The sequence below is a fragment of the Melitaea cinxia genome, chromosome 25 (assembly GCF_905220565.1).
Source record: "Melitaea cinxia chromosome 25, ilMelCinx1.1, whole genome shotgun sequence".
Taxonomy (NCBI): domain Eukaryota; kingdom Metazoa; phylum Arthropoda; class Insecta; order Lepidoptera; family Nymphalidae; genus Melitaea; species Melitaea cinxia.
The window spans coordinates 6,819,292-6,843,143 of NC_059418.1; the positions used below are offsets into that span (position 1 = coordinate 6,819,292).

A 23,852-nucleotide genomic window follows, 5' to 3' on the forward strand; every position below is an offset into this window, starting at 1 on the left:
TCCTCTTATTCCAAAATTATCTATCCTATCTGAACTTACTTCTTCTTCTAATTACTGGAGACACAAGGAGCTGCCATGTTTAATCAAATCTTTCCTTAAATTGACCAGTCTTCCCTGTCCAATTTATCAGTGTAAGCTAAATCCCTTATATAAGATCCCATATGAAGCCATTACTAGCGTCCCCGAAGTTGTATTAAATCTTGGTATAGAAAAAGGTTCCTCCCTCGCTAACTTCCAGTTTAATTATAAAATTAATGAAATTTGTAAGGACTGGATACATGTATTTACAGATGCCTCAAAATTAACCCAGGAGGGATGTATTGGGTCAGCAGTGTGGATTCCGAAATTTAATGTGGTGCTAAATTTTAAATTGCCTCCACATTCTTCTGTTTTTACTGGTGAACTTTTGGCTATTTTTGAAGCAGTATCCTACATAGAGTCGCACCATTTAGATAAATCTGTTATACTCTCGGATTCCCAATGCTCACTTCAAGCCATCCTTTCTAATCAATTTAAATCGAAAGTCAAATTCTATTTAGTCCTAAAGATAAAGCATTTGCTCTTTAAGTGTCACTTAAAGGGGATCCATGTCAAACTGGTATGGATTCCTGGTCACTCAGGTATTAAAGGGAATGAAGATGCAGATTACTATGCGAAGGAAGCCACTGCATATGGAATATTGTGTCAATATAGGGCTTACTGTTATGATCTCATGACCCTTTCTAAAACCCGCATGCTCTCAGACTGGGGTGAACATTGGTCCCGTAGTAGCCTTATTAAAGGGAAGTACTATGCTAGCATCCAGGAATCAATATTAGTCAAGCCGTGGTTCTTCAAATATCGCGATGCAAGCAAAGCCGTTACCTCAACTATATGTCGTCTAAGGTTGGGCCACTCGTGTACACCTGTATTCCTGGCCAAAATACGAATCAAAGACTCCTCTATTTGTGAATGTGGTTTAGACGAAGGCACCCCAGAACATATATTTTTTTCTTGTCCTAAATTACGATTCTCTTTGTATGATGCTCTTCCCCCTGAGATTCCACGTCCTACTGACCTAAAATCCTTATTAATGTGTGTTTTCTCCCCGTTTATTACTTCTTTATGCACTTTCATTGAAACTAACAATATAAAACTATAACGGGATGGAGATATCTAACAAAAGTTAACTATTCCAAGTATATATTTACTATTGTATTTTTATATATCTTTGTATGTTTTTGTCTTAGGCAAGTTAACTTTTCTTTCAGGTAAACTTGTGCGGGAATTGGAACCGAACTTGTACTCCCACTATAACTCCAAATAAAGCAAAGTTTAAATACTCTGATATTGGCAAATCCGCAAGGGAGCCATTTCAAGAATAATAATAATAATAAAGTGATATGAGTGAGACTGAAAATCAGGAAAATAAAGTGAAAAAACGCAAGAGAGGAGTAAGAAATGATGAAAAATACGCGCAGAATGTTGTAAAAAAGAAGCGATTGAGTGGGAAAGAGTATTACAGTTTTTATTCCAAGAAAAATATACCAGCTAAAGTTGTCGGTGACGATTACAGGTTAGTTATAATGTTTTGAATATTCTGAGCGATTTATTAATAAAATGGGATTTATTGAATTATTTAATTTTTAAGGGTTATGTTTTTAAACAATATATTACTTAATTTCAGGTGCAAAATGAAGTGTTTTGAAAAAATCCTTGAAGGAAATCGTAATGAATGCTTTGCTATGTTACACAATAATGAGTCCAAAAACGAGCAAGATATATATTTGCAAAGTTTAATAAAGCCTCTAGAAAAAAAGAGACAGCGACTTAGACCAGATGTTGCAAAACATCTTAATAGAGTTGGAAACTACAAGTACCATGTGCAAGTAAATTCAAATGATATAGAAGTATGTAAAAAAGCTTTTATATCCATCTATGCTCTGACAAACAAGAGAGTCCGCCGTTTAGCTGCTCTTAAAAGAGATGGAATCATACCAAAGGATAAGCGTGGTACTGCAATACAATCGAGGCGTGCTGTTGAACCAGAAGAAACTTTAAAAGTTAAAGAACACATAGACTCATCTGATGTTAAGATTGTGCACTATGGTGATGTAAGTAAAAAATATTTGTATACTTCACTAGACATAAAAAAATGCATAAAATGTTTCTAGAAAAACATCCTGGTAGTAAAATAACATATGCCTTCTATAGACGTTTTTTTAAAGACAACTAAAGTTTACGTTTTGGGCGACCACAGGTGGATGCTTGCTCTAAGTGTGAGGAGTTAAATGTCAAAATTAAAAGTACCTTTTTATGCGAATCTGCAAAGAGAGCAGCAGTTTGTGACCTGATGATTCATAAAGCTAGAGCAAAAAAGTTCTACAAAAAAATTGAAGAAATCACAGAACTCTGTAAAACAAGACCTGATGTTGGGGCAATTTGTATAGATTATATGCAGAACTTACCATTGCCGCATATTCCCGTTCAGGAAATATTTTACTATCGTCAGCTTTGGGTGAATGAGTTTTGTGTTCACAATCTTAAGACACAAAAGGCTATGTTTTACTCCTACCATGAAGGCATTGCCAACAAGGGACCCAATGAGGTTTGTTCATTTCTTAAGCATTACTTTGATAATTTTATATCTGAAGATATAAAGGAACTGCACATGTTTTCTGACGGATGTGCTGGTCAAAACAAAAATAATACAGTAGTGCGCTTTCTTCTCACATTGACTACTTTAAAAAAGTTCAACGTTATAACCCATTACTTCCCACAACGTGGTCATTCGTTCCTGCCATGTGACAGGGACTTTGGCCTTGTAAAAAAAAAGATAGGAAGACATGATCGTGTTTACTTGCCTGAACAATACGAAGAAATGATTACTCAAAGTACAAATTCAGACAAGTTTTCAGTATATGAAGTAACTACTGAAGATATAATAGAATACAAAACTTGGTGGCGTAGGTACTATAAAAAAAACTGCCTGGCCATCCAATCTCTAGGGAAGATAGTCCCTAGAGACAAAAAAATGAACTTCAATGTGTCTTTGTTCAGTCAATTTCATTATGACTCCCAGAAACCAGGGTATGTTAAAGCGAGGGAGTTCATTGATAATAATGTCACATATGACTTCAAGTTGTCACGGAAGAGAAGATGTAGTCTTGCCTGTCAAAAAGGCCTATATGACCTGTGTGCCTATAAATGAAAAAAAAAATAGAAGATATAAAGAAAGTGTCTGTTCACATTCCATCAAAATATCAGGAATTTTATAATCACATTACAAGTTGGCCCACCAAAAAGACAGAAACTATTGAAGAAGATGCTCCGTAACAAAAATATGTATTTTTTACCATGATTGAGGTTTATATCACAATAAATCCCGTGTTTTATAAAAAATAATGTAGTTGTTTATTTAAATATCCTTGTAAATTTTGGTAAGGGCACAAGTCCAGCACCTTATTTTGCGATTTTCTGTCCCTTCCAATAAATAAAAACAAAAAACAAGAACTCAGGCAACCTTGTGTTAGATAAACTTATAAAGTTTAATAACCTTACATACATTTTTTTTTTCCAACAGAAGGTTTTTTGTGCCTCCTGTAAAGTTTATTCAGCTGGACATGTGACCTTCCCAAAATAATCGATTCAATTACATGTTACTAGCAAGTTACTTTTTTAATATTCACATTCTGCCTTTACTGGAGATGATTTCTGTACGAGGGGGGGGGGGGGGGGGGGGGTAAAGAACAGACAAGACCTTGGAAATGTCAACACAAACAATTTCGGCACACAAGAAGGGGGTGCGGGGTAGGCGGGAGGGGATCAGCTTAGCACGTGTAGCTGCGCATCGGCATACACAACTTACTTAGCTTCGCGTATTTTAGTTAGCTGACGCAGTTTGCATAGTTTGCAGTCTGCACACAAGTGAGAAAAACTGCGTATGCTATGCGAAATTTTTTTTATCTCAGGGGAACCCATTTACGGGTGTTATCCAGGACGCCCAGATAGGCAATCCTAGACCGTATGTCGGCTTCAGCACTTGGGGATGCAGTACCGACCTTTGAGGGAGCGTGAGAAAAAGGGAGGATCCTCCGACCAGACGGTTGTTATGTCTGGCGGGCTACTGGCCCAACGGTTGTTGCCGGGATCTTGTATATATACTCAATCACTCTGATAACTTTAATAGCGCGATGTAGGATACTTCAGTTTTCTCTAGTTTATATGCCGCGTGATAGATGTCGCCACAGACCAAACCCCTGCGGGAGCTTTCAGCCGCTTTAATTGGATGGTCCCGGATCTGCAGGCAACAGGATCCCTCTGCGAGCACGCTAGCGGATGCGAGCTAGACTAAAGTAACTTAGCTTAGCACTTGGTCTGCGACCCGAGACTTATAATCCTTTCGAATCTCACATCCTATTAATATTGAATGTTGACACTTGTGTTGACGTACATAAAGACTTTTTCTAGAATTTTCGAGAATTTTAAGTCCACCTAATTCCAAATTAGCCTAGTGATATTGCGTAATAGGAGTAACCTTTTTTGTGTTTTTTATATATACTTTATTGCACTCAAAAAATACATATAAAAACAACATAATAATGTTTATGGCAAAAAGTGGACTTATCTCTGAAAAGAGATTTCTTCCAATCAACCCATGGTCATGAGTAAGTGCTTAATATAGCGAGGCAAACAGTATAAGAAGTATTAACTTAAGTACAGCAGGTTTAGGTGCACAATTACTAACACACTACACATTTACAGCGTCATACGGGTATATACTTAACAGAAAAATTTCGTCAGGGGTCACGGGCTCAAGCAAAGAAATTTCTTCTAAGACAACAATTCATCTAGAAAAGACTTCTAGAACGAGAACGCCCCCTCCTCTCCTTGTGTCTTTTCTCGCCAGCCACGCCCATTAATGCTTCTTAGTAAATATATCTTGTAACATAACTAATAATTTTTTATTTAATTTTATTCTATATTACAACTTGATCAACACTCTATTTAAACTAATTAGTAACTAAATAACATTAATTACAGATTATTTTTTATTGGAAATGTGTAATCACTTAACTATTTTGCCTTACAATTACAGCATATAATATTTTATATATACTTAGTTGTGACAACCACCTGTATTCTTTACTGTATCTATATGGAGTTGTTAGAATCTCCTTAAAGTTCTATTCACCCCCATCTGCTTTTCTGTTAGCATTACTCAATACAATAGAGGATACAGAGCTCTTTAATGGTGTCTACATAGTTGATAACAGCCATTCTTTATTATATCTTCTAATATATTCTATCTATCTAATAGTTTCAAATATTTATTTAATCCTAATCTAATTTCCTTTCTTACAACTACACAATACAATACAATACAATACAGGATATAGAGCTGTTGGATACCCTATATCTTTCATAGTATCTACATAGAGATGTTACAACAACACATGTTACAACCCCCTCAAATCTCTATTTACCCCCAGAAAAACATTCGTCAGTCCTTTCTCATACATTTTCTCTTTTCTAAAATGATCATACTCTTCAACGCGCTCGCTATAATAAACCTCAGTTCTTGAAATTTACTTATAGATAACCTAAAAGTTTTCATCTGTCCATCTGTTAGGTTAAAAATTAATATAATCTGTGTATCTCTGTACATTATCTCTTTTATACGCTGTTCATTTGCATTTTCTGTTTGTATGTTTGATTGACTGAAACAATAAAAAAATAAAAAACATTTTTTATATAAACTATATCAGCAAACAAGCGTATGGCTCACCTAATGCTAAGTGATTACCGCAGCTTATAGACATCTGCAACAGCAGAAGCATTGGAAGCCCCGTTGCTTATCCCCAATTCCCCCCAGGACCTCTAGTCACCTCGCTTACCAACAGGTACACAAAACTACTTGAAAACAGAATTATTTAGCTGTAATCTTCTGTAAGGTCGAGGTACTACCCCAGTTGGTTGCTCCATATTTTGAGCAGGATATTTCCTGCTGTACCCCAGTTAAAACATATGACATATATATCAAATGGATAGAAAAAAAGCTCTGATCCTTCTCCTACACGGGGAAAGAAACCTATGCCCAGTAGCGAGATATTACAGGCTGAAGCGATCAAATGAATAGCTGAAACGTATACGAGCATAACTTTATTTTAAATATTTATTTAGAATCGTTGTGATTTGATGAAACGAAAATTCGTCACGATAGAGAAACAAACACATAAATGTATAAACGATAATGAGATAGAATACTCAAAACGCGTAAGCGACGCGATTTACATGGCGCTTACGGCCTTTTTCACGATGCCGACCCTACCTCCCACCCGGTCCAGCAGCTCTCCACCTTACTCACATGGGAACACAACACTAGTTGAGTTATTTAGCAGTGATACTCTGTAAGGTTGGGGCTCTTCTAGGGTTCTTGGTAGTTGAGCTAAGTGAATAACAGTATTAAATAAATACCTTAAAGATAAATCAATTTTCCATTGCATATCAACGACGCCCGGCTTCACTCGTAGATGTTTCGGAATATTTTCATATATTTTATCTGTGCATAGTAGTGTCGTCAGCTCCGCTGCACACTCTGGTGAGAAACTGAAAATTATGAAACCGAATTTATGTAAGATACAACAAATTAAAAATATTTACTACAAGCTGAATACTGCTGTTTATCTCACGTTATTTCTCATGCAGTAGGTAATGGCAGGTGATAGTAGGTAGTGCACTCCTTGTCTCCCCACCGTGCCTCGGAGAGCACGTTAAGCCGTCGGTCCCGGTTGTTATCATGTACATCTGATAGCAATTGTTACTCATAGTTGGGAATATATCCGCTAACCCGCATTGGAACAGTGTGGTGGATTAAGCACTGATCCTTTTCCTACATGAGGAAAGAGACCTGTACCCAGCAGTGGGATATTACAGGCTGAAGCATAACAGTGGGTAATGGTTTAGGATGGCAAGAACTTGTCATAATTATAATTTTATTACTTAATAACTTTGTTGTGGTACACACTTTTATACATTGTATATATTTTATAATACATGAAAGTATTATTTAACCAAAATTACTTGTATGTACATTGCAAGTGTTTTGTCAGGCAGCAAAGAGCCATGTACGTGATAATGACGTACAGATGGCTACTGCAAAATATGGCCCATCACAGACTGTTGTGCCTTTAGCCTATAAAATTAACTACTCTACCCACTAAAGAACAAAATTAAAAACTTATATTTCGATACATTTAAGTTCATCTGATTTGTTACCTGAGTCCTTCCAAGAATATCTGTATATCATTTCCATTCCACGGTTCCTTAGTCGCTGAGCGTAATCTTGAGATATGTCTAACCACAGATCTGACTGCTGCAAATTTATTAGCATTTTGTAGGCTTGATGTTCTACTATCAGGATTACCCTCCAATTCTTTTAGAGCGACTGTAGAAAAGATAAGAAAAAATTGTATTATAAATTAGTTGAAAATCACTTTTATAGTATTAAACAACTGTGCTTTAGATCACACGACTGAAGTAAAACTTTTTTAGCTCCCTCTAACTTATATCTCCCTCTTAAATTCTGTTCGCCTCGCCCGATCACACTTTTCGTAACGCATTCACCAGTGTACTCCCCGAACCAAACATAAAGAAGTTGTACTTCAAAAATATTACAATAAAATTATTAATAATAACGTGATATGTAACAAACGTAACATTAGGTTGTTTCTGTTTTTTAACCGACTTCCAAAAAAGGAGGAGGTTCTCAATTCGGTTACTTCAGAACTTTTGACTGGGTGGACCGATTTCGATAAAAAAAATTTAATCGAAAGGTGCGTGTCATTTGGTCCCATTTAAATTTATTTGAGATCTAACAACTATTTTTCGAGTTATATCTAATAATGCGTTTTTGACTTGACTATTTTTTCGTCGACCTACGTTGTATTAAACCGCATAACTTTTTACTGGGTGTACCAATTTGGATGATTTTTAATTTAATCGAAAGCTGATGTTTATCATGTCACATTTAAATTTCATCGAGATCTGATTAAAACTTTTTGAGTTATCTTTGATAACGCGTATTTACTTGACTATTTTTTCGTCTACCTACGTTGTATTACTTGCCGATGTACTTGAAGTCGTTTTTTTTTCGTTTGCAAGCAAACACAATTACTTATTTCTTAAAAGTTTGTTAAACTTACGCAGAACAAATGGTTTGATTTCCTTTCTCTGAATTTCCGGTGTAACATGAGCGATTGTTGTCCATTGCGAAGGGCTATCCGATAGTAATTCCAATTGTTGTGATATCATTTTTCTACGAAAACAAGAAAATTTCTTTAATAAATTTTTAAAATAGACATTTATTGTCAATTGTGATCACCAAACGTCAAAATTCAGATTTCAGACAGACTGTCATGAATTTAAAAAAAAATGGAAAATGATAGTAGTAATAATAATAATACCTAATACTAGTGGAACGATTTTTTTACAAAAAAAAAAAACATTATAGCAATGTGAAATTAATTTCCTTCATTATGTTTACTGTATAGTAAATAATTATAATTTATAAAAAAATTACAATTTAATATAATAATATTATTATTATATTAAATAATAACCACGATAAATATTTTCACTTTTTGGACAAATAAAATTGTGCAGTGTGCACTTTTTGGTTATATATTTTTAATCTGTATATTTATAAATGGTGGATAGTAGCGTGTGTTTTGTGTTCATTAATTTACTTTAATGTAAAGCTTTGACTGTTCTTACTTTTATAAATAATTAAGCAAAATTAGAGCACTATTAAAAATTAACATTTTTAGTACTAATTACAAACTACAAGGTGTACTAAAGTTACATAGTTAAAATGGCGGCAGTACAAGCTACCGGCAACAAGCAATGGCCTGCCAGACCTGGGGTTCAGCATCAAAATAGCCAAAGCAATGCAAGTTTAACGCTAAATAGATCGATAAACCTTTATCCCTTAACGAACTACACATTCGGCACTAAAGAACCGCTTTTTGAAAAGGACGCGTCAGTACCTGCAAGGTTTCAGAGAATGAGAGAGGAATTCGTAAAAATCGGGATGAGACGGTAAGTTTTGTACTTTAAATTATGGTTATTGCTGTTATTATATTTAATATATTGTTTTTGTCTTATGGTTCGTGTTTTATACACTGCTGTGTACTTGTATGGGATTTTACATTGAGATAGGGGATAGCAGGAAATATTTAAAATCTGGAGCAGCCCGAATGTAAGTACCTTAACCGTACAGAAGATCTCAGACTGCTCTCAAGCAGTGTTTGGAACCTGTGCGAGTAAGGTAGAGAGCACCTGGACAGTCGAGGGGGTGGATCACAACGCGCTTGCGCGACTTGTGGTGTTGCAGGCATCTATAGGATAAGGTTACCCCGCTTACCATCAGGCGGGCCAAATGTTTATCACGACTATATAGTTTGAAAGCAATATTATGTAGCTCTGATCTATATCTATACTAATATTATAAAGCTGAAGAGTTTGTTTGTTTGTTCGAACGCGTTAATCTAAGGAACTACTGATCTAATTACAAAAATTCTTTCTGTGTTAGATAGCACATTTATCGAGGAAGGCTATAGGCTATATATCACCACGCTAAGACCAATAGAAGCAGAGCACCAATAAAGAATGTTTCAAAATCGGAGTTTTTTTCTTTTGAGAGCTTCCATTGCGTGTACTGCGTAAACAGTTGAAAGAAAAATCATGTATGACTGAAGTGTTCTTACTCCATGCAGATGTAGTCGCGGGCAGAAGCTGGTCTTCTATAAAGTTGAGGTACTTTCCCGGTCGGGCAACTCAAGATTTTGAGCAGGATATTTTCGGCTATGCCCTACGTTCATTAAATTACATTTTTGAATATATAAATGATCTATTTTAGTGATATACTCTACAATTTTTATCTCAGACGTTAGTGTAATAGGTTATTGACTAAGTTTTTATAGTATTGTATATTAATTCCTAAAACTGTAATTAATTTCTGGAAGGCTAATAATTAATTAACATTTTTTTAATATGCACACACAGTATTCTATTCCTATAGTAAGGAACTTAACACTTCTGTTATAGGTAACAGCCAACTAGGTAATATAACAATTTTTTTACAAATTAGAAATAACCTATATATTAATATGTATAGGAGTATGAAATTCTGCACATATAGTTTATATAGAGAAGAAATGCAGAATTCTAATATTCATAAATCAATCAATCAAACATTAAACACACACTACTATGTATTTGACACACACATATCTTATTTTATTTAATGTTAATTTCTAACAATGAGCAACCACTAGTAATATATCTTTACAAATAAATAAAATTGGAGTGTTTGTTTATAATATATAACAACCACTATTTACTAAAAATTTTTTAGAAGTTATTTACAATAGTTTATATTACAATGTTTATAATGTTTAATTATACATATTTACATTTCACAACTTAAGAACTAAATATTTAAGATGTTTGGTATAAATCATGTCCGTGTGTAACTGTGCCAAGAATGCTGTCAGCATTTCCCCGTTGAATCGCTATGTCGATTCTCTGGGCAAAAAATGCACCAGCCCTCTTGTCACCAGTGGAGGCAATAAGGCAAGGAGTTATCTCATTTAAAAAGTTTTTAGCACTGCTACTCCAAGGTCAAAGTGTTTCGACTGTAAACGGCACAAAGATGTAATTTGCAATTAGTGAAATATGTATATATACATTCATATGCATTTACTAAATGCATATAAATGTATACATGGTACATATACCAAAATAACATTTTTTACAATTTTTCTTTGTCTGTCTGTCAGTTTGTTTGTTCGGCTAATCTCTGAAACGACTGGACTGAACTTGACGGGACTTTCACTGGCAGATAGCTGATGTAATAAGGAGTAACTTGGGCTATTTTAATTTTAGTAATTTATTTTATAACTGCGAATTGAATAATAACTTTTTTTGTTAAATTCTACGCAGACGAAGTCGCGGACTCTGCTAGTAAATATATAAATATCCACTCACAGACTCAGGCAGAAATTGAACCTGCAACTCGTGGAGCAGAAAGCATAGATAATAAAAAGCAGGTTGATACCTGTCATGTAGTCTCATTTAAATTTGATTCAGGTCTGATGACTACTTTTTTGAATAATCTTTGATAACGCATATTCACTCGGCTATTATTGGTCTACTTACATTGTATTACTTGTCGGTGTAATTGAAGTCAGTTTTTTTTTCGTTTGCGAGCAAACACAATTTATATTAATGAATGTTGCAGATCGGTTGAAGGTGTATTGTTGGTCCACGAACACGGCTTGCCGCATGTACTACTGTTACAGCTCGGAACTGCCTTCTTCAAGTTACCCGGCGGTGAATTAAATCCTGGCGAGGTAATTTGCACTAAGAATATTTTGTTATTGTGTATTTTATATTCTAAATGTATTAATTATTAACCAACTCCAAATAAAAGGAAGAGGTATAAATTCGACTGTTTTTTTTTTGTATTATTTTTAGGTGACGAAACGCAAATGTTAATATGACATATTGGTACATTTGTGTTTTCGTCCTCATATATTATGATTCAAACGATTTGGCTGGGACATTTTTAACCGACTTCAAAATAAGGAGGAGGTTTCTCAATTCGACCGTATATAATTTTTTTATGTATGTTCGGAGATAACTTCTTCTTTTATGAACCGATTTTGATATTTCTTTTTTTGTTGGAAAGGAGATATCCCAATTTTGGTACCAGAATAAGGAAACCCTCGAAAACCGTAGTGACGACGAGTGCGTTTGTTAATTTTTTTCGTTTACTTACGTTGTATTACTTGTCTTGCGAGCAAACACAATTATTTTGTACGAAAGCTGGTGTTGTGTTTGAATGATTCCTAATAAAGTGTATTGTACTACACTTATCGATGTTAATCGATTCGTATATAATTCAAATAAATCTTTCAGGATGAAATCGAAGGTTTGAAACGACTGTTAACAGAGACGCTCGGTAGGCAAGACGGCGTCAAACAAGAATGGCTCATCGAAGACACCATTGGTATGTCAATTTTGTTTAAATCCATTTCGCGCTTGTAATTCTAAGTCGCACAGTGATCCCTTAACGAATATTACGATACAAAAGTTAGGTTAGAGCCGTTTCGGAGGAGTATTTTAACTAACATTGTGACACGAGAATTTTATATATAAGATATATATACGTAATTTAAAATTTCAGGTAACTGGTGGCGGCCAAACTTCGAACCCCCCCAATATCCGTACATTCCACCCCACATAACGAAGCCCAAAGAACACAAACGTTTGTTCCTAGTGCAATTGCAAGACAGAGCTCTTTTCGCTGTACCCAAAAACTATAAGTTAGTAGCGGCGCCACTTTTTGAGTTGTACGACAACGCTCAGGGCTACGGACCAATAATATCGTCACTGTCTCAGAGCTTGTGTAGATTTAATTTTGTGTATATGTGAGATAGTAGTGCCGAGGGGAGGGATGGAGAAATATGGGTTCGTTTGAAGTAAATAAACTGTGAGTGAACCAACAATGCTGTTTACTCCTTAAAACCATTACCATAGTATTTTAAAGTTGAAATGTTTTATAAAATAAATATAATTAAGTATAATATGGACGTCTGACGACCTACGTAAGTTTGCCGGTGTGGGCTATGTGAGGTTTGTGAGAAACCGGGAACTTTAGGAGGCCTATGTCCAGCTGTGGACTGCAATAGGCTGAAATAAGTGAGTGAATTATAATAATTACTAAAGTAATGAAATTGAAATCAAAATATAAATAGATGCTTACTATTTGTATCAATACAGTAAAGGCGCTTGATAAAAGCGCTGTAAAGGGTCACTCACGGCGTCAATGTTGTTTCGTATTTTCTTATATCGTTTCTTAAGGAGTAAACTCAAATTTTTATAAACTTTCACTACAACACTAGGAATTGTCCATTAATCACTTAGGGTAGGTAAGGGGGGAGGGATTCGGAAAAATCACTAAATATCACAAGGAGAGGGGACGCTATATTGAAATGTCACGTGTTTATTTTTCGTCGAATTTGCAAAATCTTAACCACAAGAAAAATAACCGACAAACCGCCTGCTACCTCGATGCTTGGATATAAATTTGTATCATGATGCTAATTTTTCAAATTTAATAAGATTTTTTTTAAATAACATAATTATACCTGTGTTTAAAAATAATGATATGAAAATTTAACACTACTACCTCGATGCTTGGATATAAATTTGTATCATGATGCTAATTTTTAAAAATTTAATAAGATTTTTTTTAATAACATAATTATACCTGTGTTTAAAAATAATGATCTGAAAATTTCAATTTTTGTATACTATAACCACATATCACCAAGGCAGGGTATGGGGTTAAAAATTGTAAAAAAATCATCAAGTGATTAGTGGACGAACCCTTAGGAGACACTGTATTAGTGTTAATCATAGGATACAAGACGACTAAACGGTAAAGCACAGATAGTGTCAAATAAAAAATTTAGAGTGTGTTCTTAAGACTGCAAGACAAGTGAAAACTTCATTGGCAATCATAATCAAGCGTTATTACGCAATAAGTCCCGAGTTCATCCGATCGATCCTTTCACCTCAGAGCGTGACGGATCAGCCTAGCTTACTACCTACAAAAAAAATGTGTGCGCGGTGCGCCAAACGAAGTTTTCACTTCAAAAGAGATTATTCTTTAAAATATTACTGAGTAATATTCGAAGAATTCCATATTTCATTATATCTGTTGTCATCCATTCTTATCTCCCTTCCAAAGCTACTGTAAGTGTATTTTTTTATTGTATTAAAATATAATTTAATACGACTAGATAAGACTAATTGGAGTTTTATTTAATGTACCTGAAGAAAGAAGACTGTTTACTTAGTTTTTAAGATATTATTTATATTTATGTACATATATTTTTTGGCTTATTTTATATTGTCATGTACCTGACTTGTGACGATGTATGCTGTTCTGTAACGATTCGTTCGATTTTTAAAAAGGAGTATTTCATTTACGACTGTCAAAGAAAATTGTTTTGTTATAGCAAATAGTAAACGACTAGATTTTCTAATAAGAGTGTATCGAAACTTTTTCGTGCGTTACTTGATAACTTTTTAAATGGTCAACCGATTGTGATGTTTTTTTTTTTCAAAAGCTGGTTTTTGACGTGTGGTGCCATTTAAATTTACGATCGACCATTACTTAATGAATTGTTTCTAATAGTATATACATAATTATCTGATTGATTATTATTTTCGTCTACCTACGTCGTATTACTTGTCGACGTAATCCAAGTTTTGTTTTTTTTGTGAGTAATGACAATTATTTACAAGTCATAACAATGTTGATGTTTGTATAAAAGTTTGTTTTTTTTTTTTTAAATGTACACCAAAAAGTTAAATCAATAATTTTTCTATAATTTTTTTTCTCGTATATTTTATGTTTCATAAATTATTTAGCGTAAAACATGCCTGTGATATTTATTATATTGTACAAAATCGACTGTTAATTGTATGTAAAAAAAAAAAAATCTTAAAAATGTCACATTAAAAAATGACTTATTTTGAGAAGTATTAGAGTATATTCTAAAAATTAAAACAGTAATAAATTCTTAGATATTGGACTTGGAGTCAAACATTGTGATAGCAAATAAATATATTTTTTTCTCGTTTTAGAATATTGTATTATGGCAATGCTATTACGATTATATTTTACGATTGACTGTCTGAAAAATGTACATTTACTTTGTGGTAAGTATAATTCTTTATAATTTTATATTTGATCATGTATGATATGGTCATAGGCGTCATGGCTGTGTTAGAATCATTAAAGAAATATGAAATTAGGCTTTTAATCCAATCATTTATCGATCTTGCTATCTACGAGCGCGCGGCGCCTTTAGTTTTGTGAGTGACCAATCTGTATACGCGTCAAGGTAGGCGTGTTAGTGACCGTGCGTACGATTAGCAAATTAATATTCGTGTATAGTTCTGTACGCAAACGTCAGTCAGAATTTGATTTTGATGGTTTTTTTTTCACAAAATTATATTATTTGTATATAATAAAACCGTTAAATATTTCTTTGACCATCAATTATGAGACGACTGTGATATTTTTACTAAATAAAGAAACTAGTGTGCTTTAGACCACACAGTAATATATGTATACGAAACGTAACTGTCTTTCTACCTTCACATCTCCCTTTCAACTTCGTCGCCTTGCCCGATCACACATTTCGTAACGCTCTCATCACGCATTCACCAGCTTACTCCCCAAATCAAGCGTACGTAAAGAAGTTTTACTACAAAATTTGTAAGTATTTCAATTCTGAAACTACACAAATATTTATCACTAGCTGCCTGGACAGACTTCGTTCTGTCAAAAGTTAAGAGTTTTTTTTTTTTTTTTATGGACTGCCCGTTGGTGCATTGCCAATGACGAGCAGGAATTAAGAAAAATGTTCAAAAATTGTGGATAACGGACAAGAGGAATTTATGAGAGGATTCAGAACAGGATAGGAAGAAACAAAATAATATATTTTATGATGAAAAGGAAAAAATAAAAATAAATAAAAAACATATACAGTATATTAATGTCTATATTATTAAGAAATATATAATCCAATACAATTTTATATATATCATACTTTCTAGAAGACAATAAACAATTTATAGATGTAGGAAAAGGAATTTTATATTCAATCAGTGACTCTAGGAAACGGGAGCGGTTGAAAAGTGGACAAGAGAATAAAAGATGGTTAATATCCCCCGTTTCATAACCACAAAAACAGGACGGACTGGAAATAATTTTAAATCTAGCCAGATGGTGTGGAGAACAAGTGTGACCAAGTGTCTCGATATTATGCTACAGCCTTTTCTATTAAAATCCATATTATAAAACCATGGTTTTACCAAAATTTCAGATTGTAAACTATAATAATATGTTCCTTTTTGCCTACTACTATGATCATAAGACTCTTGCCACGACTTATCCATACAAATTTTGGGCAAAGTTAATAAATCTGGGTAGGAAATTTTATATGGAAAAAGGTCACCACTTATTGTAGCTTCTCTAGCCAGAGTATCTGCTCTAACATTTCCCTCTATTCCACAATGGCTAGGGATCCAAGCAAGCGTTATTAAAATGCCTTTCTCAGTGCACTCCGTTAATAATTGTCTAATGCCAAATATATAAGGATGCTGTTGTTTAATTTTAAAAGGATTCTTGACAAGAGCTTGAATAGAACTTAATGAATCTGTGAAAACTATGGATTTTTTAAGTTTAGCTAACCTTATATATTCTAAAGCTTTTAAAATGCCTAAGCATTCCCCAGAGAATACTGTACATTCAGGAGGGAGTTTGATTTTTTGAACAATATTATATTGAAAGTGAAAAACTCCTACTCCGACATTACTATTGGCAAAATGTTTTGACGCATCTGTGAAAATATAATGATAATCGCTAAATCGTGTTTTAATTATTCTTTTAAATTTTTCATCAGCCCTAAAAGAATTTGTTTTTTCTATGTCAAAGTTTACAACATTAGGAATAGAAATAAGGGCATTGTATGAACAAGAGAAAATTGGTAAATTACAAGAGCTTTGAATTGGAGCGGAAAGAGATTTCAATTTAAAATAACTTGTAACTAAACACGGGTTTGGTTTATTTGTCCAATACGAACTATTAGAAACAAAGTAAGCAAGTTGTTGGAGCTTTGCAATAATTGGATGATCAGTGACTTGAAGGCAGCGAAAAAGGTATTTGTCTGCCAAATATTGACGACGTAAATGCAAAGGAGGGTCACAGCATTCAGCCTGTAAAGCATTAATAGGGCTAGTTTTCATGGCCCCACAGATGATCCTAAGACATTTACTTTGAATTTTGTCCAATGCTTTAAATCCCGACATTGACCCAGGTTTTAGCAAGAAGGTGCCATATTCTAATATGCTACGTATTAATGCGTTATATATCAATTTTAAGTAAAAAGGATGGGCACCCCACCATACACCTGCCAGACATCTCATAATATTTAAATTTCTCTCACATCTATTTATAATAAAATTAAAGTGAGGAGTTCCTGAAAGCTTTTCATCTAAAATAATACCTAAAAATTTATGATGGTTTTTTTGCGGTATAATACTATTGTCATAAGTCACATGAAGTAATGGAACTCTACGCATTCGATGAAAAAGAACGACGGAGCTTTTTGATGGTGATAAATCGAGACCATGATTATCTAACCACCGTTTAAGATAACACAGAGATTCCGTTAATTTCGCAGACGCATCATCAATATTATTACCTTTTATGTATAAAAGTAAGTCATCCGCATATTGCAAAACATCAACATTCTTGTCAATTGCTAAATCTAAATCATGGGTATACAAATTGAACAACAAGGGGTTTAAAACTGACCCTTGAGGTAAACCTTTGGTGAGGATTCTTAAATATTTTTGGTTATTATTGTAAAAAATAATTGATCTATCAGTAAGCATATTTATTATAAATGAAATAATTTTGCTGGGGATTTTAAGACTGATTAATTTTTGTCTTAGTATTGATACAATGACATTATCATAGGCATTCGACAGATCTAGGAAGGCTGAAAGCACAAATTTATTTACAGAAAAAGCTAATCTTATATCCGAAGTATATATACCTATATTGTCGTACGTGCTTTTATTTCGCCGAAAACCAAACTGGGACGAAGAAAGAAGAGAGTTACTTTCTACGAACCACTCAAGGCGATTTTTAACTAAATGTTCAATTATTTTTAAAAGGACTGATGAAAGAGCTATGGGGCGATATGAGGATGGGAGGAAAGGATCCTTGTTTGTTTTTAATATAGGGATAATAAGTTGACATTTCCATTCTAATGGGATATTGCCAGACTGAAAAATAGTGTTTATTATTTTTAGGTATATTGTCAAACTATTGTCATTAAGATGGGAAATAAATGAGTAATATATACCATCAGGTCCAGGGGCAGAGTCTGAGACATAAGATAATACATTTTTTAATTCCGTTTTGCTAAAGGAAGAATTTAATCCTGGAGATTCGTCATGTTCGTCTGCTATGCTATTTTTGTCTAATAGGTTAATATTTATGTTAACTGTTGGAGGAGCAAGTTTATCTAGAAAATCATTTGCTATACTGCTGGGGAGTGATACAGAATGGGTTGTATTATATGCTGACTTGAATCTTCTTATCTTTTTCCATACATCTGATGGAGGAGTATGAGGAGATAAGGAGGAGCAGAAATTTCTCCAACCATCACATTTTTTTCTTTTGAAAAGTAATCTAGTACTGTTTACAATATTTTTTAATGACAGATAGTTTTCCAAACACATATTGTTATTATATTTTTTTTCAGCCTGTTTTCTTTTTTTTATAGCATCTGTACAATCTTTATCCCACCAAGGTGGACTAGGAATATGAGAACTTTCATTTTTCACTGGGAAGATTTCATTAGCACTTTCAATCAAGACATCCGTGAAAACAGGAGCATCAATAAGTGCATCATTAGACAATAATTGTAGCAATTTTGTATCTACTTTATTACTAAATTGCTCCCATGTTTCTGATGTAACATTATTAAGATTATATCTAGGGAGCAGTTTTATGTTCTGTTTTGGTATATTTACATTATTAAAAGCACAAGAAGTGATTACAGGAAAATGATCACTTCCATAGGTTGAACTTAATACAGAACATGTTAATTGTGGCATAAACTGTGGTGAACAAATAGTTAGGTCCACCACGCTTTTACCTTCAAAAGGCAGAGTCCGCCTAGTAGGCTCTCCAGAATTAATAATACACAAATTATTTACATCAAGAATATCTAAAAGCTTTTTACCACAACTGTTACTTACTGAACTACCCCAGGACTGATGCTGGCAGTTAAAATCCCCTGTTATTATTAATGGCTTTGGAAGTGATGCTAAAATATTATTTATTTCATTTAAAATATTATTAGAAATATGAGAAATATATACAGACACAAAAGATATGTTATGTACACTTATAGCTAAAATAGAAAGTTCAGAACTATGTACAGGAATATTAATTAAAAGGAACATTTTTCTCAATGAGAAAGGCTACTCCGCCAAAACCATCTAGTCTAACTTCTCTGATAGTATTATAATTACGAAACCTAAGATTATTACTTGGCCTAAGCCAAGTTTCTGAGATAGAAAATAAAAAAGGTTTATAATTATTTAATAAATAAATTATGTCGTTTTTTTTATTAATTACACTTCTGGCGTTCCACTGTATTATTATCTGGGAACTGTCCATTTTGAATTATATTTACGATACACTGTATTAAAGGGGCAACGATGGACGGTAAACTTTTGTTGTTTTGTAAATAACTCTGTAATAGTGAAAGCACATCTGAAATTTTAGCAAAATCATTTTTAGAGTTAATTATATCTATTGGAGTTGAGTTTTTTTCAAATTCATTGAATGAAAATTCTTTTATTATATTTTTATGAGCAATTTTATCATAACCTATACTAGGCTTAATAGGATCCCGAGGTCTAGATATATATGTTTTGTTTGTATGATTTATTAGGATTTTGGCTAATATTTATTTCTTTACTAACTTCTGAATAAGATTTGTATGACGTTGGTATCTCTTTATTAGCCTCTGCATATGATACACACTTTTCAGCCATATGTAATTTAATAGATTTTTGCCTATTGAATTCAGGGCACGCTTTGCTATTTGCCATATGATTGCCAGAACATAAACAGCAAAAATAATTATCATCATTGGCATTGCATGATTCTGATGTGTGCTCCTGACCACACTTTAAACACCTAGGCTTAGACCTGCACTGCAATTTTGTGTGTCCATAACGACAACATTTGTAGCATTGGATTGTGGGAAAGATGTAAAGCTCAACTGGAAGAGAATTGTAACATATAAAAATTCTTTTTGGGAAGACCCTGCCATCAAAATAAATTACTACTGATTGTGTGGGCTTCCACACAGTAGCGCCTTCAACAACAGTTTTGTAATTTAAACGTCTAACCTTTACAACTTTACCACAACCAATAGGTGTAGAAATATTTTTTATAATTTCTTCTGGGGACCATTCTATTGGCACACCCCTAACGATACCGATTCTAATTACATTAAAAGATGGTATAAAAGCGTGATAACTATTTTCAAGAAGCAGGCTATTATTTAAAAAAGAATTCGCATCTTTAAAATTATTAAATGCTACAGAAATTCGGTTTCGTCCTATCTTTTTCAAGCTGCCGTTAATAATATTATATATTTTATTTTTCATAAGGAAATCTCCGAATGTGATTGGGTGTAAAATCGTTCCATCGTTATCACCTTTTGTAATTTTTTGAACATGAATTAAATATGGAGACACGTCATTTTCATTATAAATATTTCTGCCTATGGAATTTTTAGATACAGTGTTATCAGGTTGGAGCTGTGATTGTGGTACCGAAACGGGGACATTTTTATTATTTTCATTTTTGTTCGTCTCATCTGATTTCTCAGACTCCGAACAATGACAACCAACTTTTTGGTTTCCCGCGTTTTTTCTAACTTTTTTATTACATTGTTTGCAAATTTTATGAAGTCGAGATCTCTTAAGTGGCTTTTTAGTCATAGAGTGATCAGTTTCAATACTCGATTCATCGTAATCAATAGTAATAAAATTGCTAGGTTGCGGAATATATTGTGAATTAAAATCATTCCCGCCACCCGGGTCCGGAGGTTCGTTCATTGTATAAATATTTACATACACTTACCAAAAATAGAAGGAAAACAAACTAAATACAAAACTAAAACTAAATAACTAAATATATACACTTTACACCTGATCTGAACTATATTTAAAATAATTTTAGCAGTAACAAGAAAAAACACAACCGCGCGCGTTTAAGTTTCCCGCTCCAAAAAGTTAAGAGTTTCTGTCAAAAGTTAAGAGTATTTTTTTTTTTATTTTTTTTTTATTTATTTTTTTTTAATTTTTTTTTTAATTTTTTTTTAATTTTTTTTTTTTAAATTATTAAAACGTCCCGTGGGCCTTAAGGAACACAATAAAATAGCCGAATGGGTCGAGCCATTCTCGAGTTATGCGCTTACGCAACATTATTTTTTAAGATTAATGTACAGCACAACAGAAAATATCCTGTTCAATATCAAGATCAGACCGACTGGGGAAGCACATCGACCTTAAAAATCATAGATAAATACCTCTGCTCGCAAGCAGCTGTCCAGGCATTCTTCTGGTGTTGCAGACATTACAGACGCCTACCTTCGCTAAGTGTGTATAATCCACAAAAAAAAAACTACGTGCGTCCAAAGTACACATGTCAAAAGTGAAACTTTTTTAGCAAACTAATTTTTAGTCTCGTTTATACTTATACAAATCTTAAGCTTTAGATTTCCGTTCCAGCACCATCTAGTTTGCAATGTAATAGTATCGATATTAATGTAATAACCTTTGTAGTTTCTATAGTACGCGCTAGGTGGCTCTGTTGTTTGACAAAAACGTTGTACATTTTTGTGACGCTATTATTATTATTGCGCTTCATCCGTAAAAATTTTTCCCTTCAACGCCTAAAAAAGTTTCTCTTCAAAAATTCTCGTTCTTGAGACACGTAAATTAAAAGAAACGAAAGTAAAAAAATAATGCAAAAGTATTAAGTACTCGTTAAAAATCAATGTGCTGTGTGGCTACGGCACTAAAGAATTTAGCCACCCCCTCTCTTCCCGTGGGTGTCGTAAGAGGCGACAAAGGGATAACAAGGTTCCACAACCACCTTGGAACTTAAGAAGCCGACCGATGGCGGGATAACCATCCAACTGCTGGCTTTGAAATACACAGGCCGAAGACGGGCAGCAGCGTCTTCGGTGCGACAAAGCCAGTACTGCGGTCACCAACCCGCCTGCCCAGCGTGGTGACTATGGGCAAAACACATGAGTTCACGTTATTTTTGGCGTAAACTTGTGGAGGCCTATGTCCAGCAGTGGACTGTATAGGCTGTAATGATAAAAATCAATATCTATAAAATACTAGCTCTCCCGGCGAACTTCGTATCGCCTAACAGTGACTTTTAAGTATTATCACAAATCTTTTGTATGGGAGTATAGAAAAGTGTTGTTTTTAGACTTTTTCAGGAAATTTAATTTTTTTTTTTAGAATTTTTCTATCCGTAAGAACCATCCTCGTACTTCAAGGAATATTAAAAAAAAAGAATTAGCGAAATCGGTCTAACCGTTCTCGAGTTTTGCGCTTAGCAACACATTCAGCGACTCTTTTTTTGTATTATAGATAGGCGTTGGAGTGAAGTTGACAGCTCAATATCCGTGCCCACCTTATGGAAAATATCTAACTGGCGATGAGAATTTGACCTGCATTTTTATGAGGTTTTATATTTTTGTCCATAATGTATAACTATAATAACTAATACACACTCGATTCGGAAATGAAAAAACAATATAATGTGCTATAAAAATGGGTTTTATTTGGTTCACGGTCTGATGTTTAATTCAATTTTACGGTCAGTTTCGTAACTGCATCGTAAGAATGCGTTACATTTGCTTAATTTTATTGTGTTTGAAAGTTGTAGTTGGCAGACTTTGGAAGAATGGAATAGTTCATTACACTATTAATAATAAGGATTATGGTATATGTATATTTATTATTATTTTCTCTTATTTAATAATACTGAAAAAATATAACTTCTCAAGGTCCCTGCTTATGAAATCTAGAAAAAAAAGTACCCATCTGAAGAACTGAACCCATGACAAGCGCGTTGTCATTTTGCATTCTTACCACTAGGCCAGCGACTACTTGGCGAACACCCTGAAAAAGAAGGTTCTTATGTTATTAGAGCCGCGTCTAAAAAATAAATATTATTCAAACGCTTGGCTATATGGTATTCCCACGTTGGGTGCTTTCATTTATAGCCAAGTCCTACATGTGATGTAAATTTCAGCGAAATCGGTAATGACGAGTAGGCGGCCTACCCTAGTTAGCTCTATAATAGCGGTCTTAGCTATGTCATGAAAAACTTGGTCCTACAATTTACCATACTATTATTGCCTATGACCAGCAATAGTCTATCTAGGAGTGGTCGAATTACCAGAAATTATGAATTGTCAGAAGTAATTAATCACTGAACTTGGCGAGGCATATGTCCAGCAGTGGACTGCCATAGGCTGAAGTGATGATTAATCACTTTGATTAGATAAAACAACAAATACCACAAACAAAAATAACCACCAATTTAAAAAAAGAACGTGTCGAGGCCGCTGTAAGTGTAGCTACCTTCAAAACCACAACACAACGACGAAGACGACAAACGATTGACGGAATACGAGACTTGGGTATCTACCCGAGCCTCGTATTTCGTCATGAGAACAGAGTTTCTTAACTGAGGCTGTAATACATGTCTGTATGATTAATATAGTATTACAAATTCTTAAAAGACTTGGAAACGTAAAAATAATGTTCCTTTGATGCGACTTCTCCCACCTCTATATTAATAAACGCTACGCTTCTTAACTTGTAGATATTTATCAATAATTAATCTAACAGATGTACATTCACAAGATATTATCGTGACAACGCTTTCTCAACTACAAAAGGAGATCTGCGTGAAATTCTTTCAAGCTCCACGTAATTTCAACACTAGCGATGCGGACAAAATTTTGTATATTAGTAACCCGAGTAAACTGAAGACCTGTCCGCCTATTCACTACGATTTTAATATGAATGTCGTCGTAAGTATACGAGTATGGTACCTTTATAGACCAGTGCTTTTAGCTTCTGAAACAAAAACATATGGTAGG

The 23,852-nt window shown here is 33.9% G+C and overlaps 2 protein-coding genes across 2 annotated transcripts; one reads left to right on the forward strand and one right to left on the reverse strand.

Annotated features, from left to right (window-relative positions):
• Positions 1-4,924: 4,924 nt before the first annotated feature.
• Positions 4,925-8,387, reverse strand: LOC123665929. Its single transcript, XM_045600158.1, has 4 exons — positions 8,184-8,387; positions 7,258-7,426; positions 6,457-6,588; positions 4,925-5,699 (listed from the first exon to the last, which is right to left on the reverse strand). Exons 1-4 carry the CDS (start codon positions 8,290-8,292, stop codon positions 5,483-5,485), a joined length of 627 nt encoding a protein of 208 aa, XP_045456114.1. The 5' UTR covers positions 8,293-8,387; the 3' UTR covers positions 4,925-5,482.
• A 464-nt stretch (positions 8,388-8,851) lies between these two features.
• On the forward strand, positions 8,852-12,591 carry LOC123665927 (cleavage and polyadenylation specificity factor subunit 5). Its single transcript, XM_045600156.1, has 4 exons — positions 8,852-9,078; positions 11,282-11,393; positions 11,962-12,052; positions 12,230-12,591. The coding sequence occupies exons 1-4, from the start codon at positions 8,852-8,854 to the stop codon at positions 12,475-12,477; spliced, it is 678 nt and encodes a 225-aa protein (XP_045456112.1). The 3' UTR covers positions 12,478-12,591.
• The last annotated feature ends 11,261 nt before the right edge of the window (positions 12,592-23,852 follow it).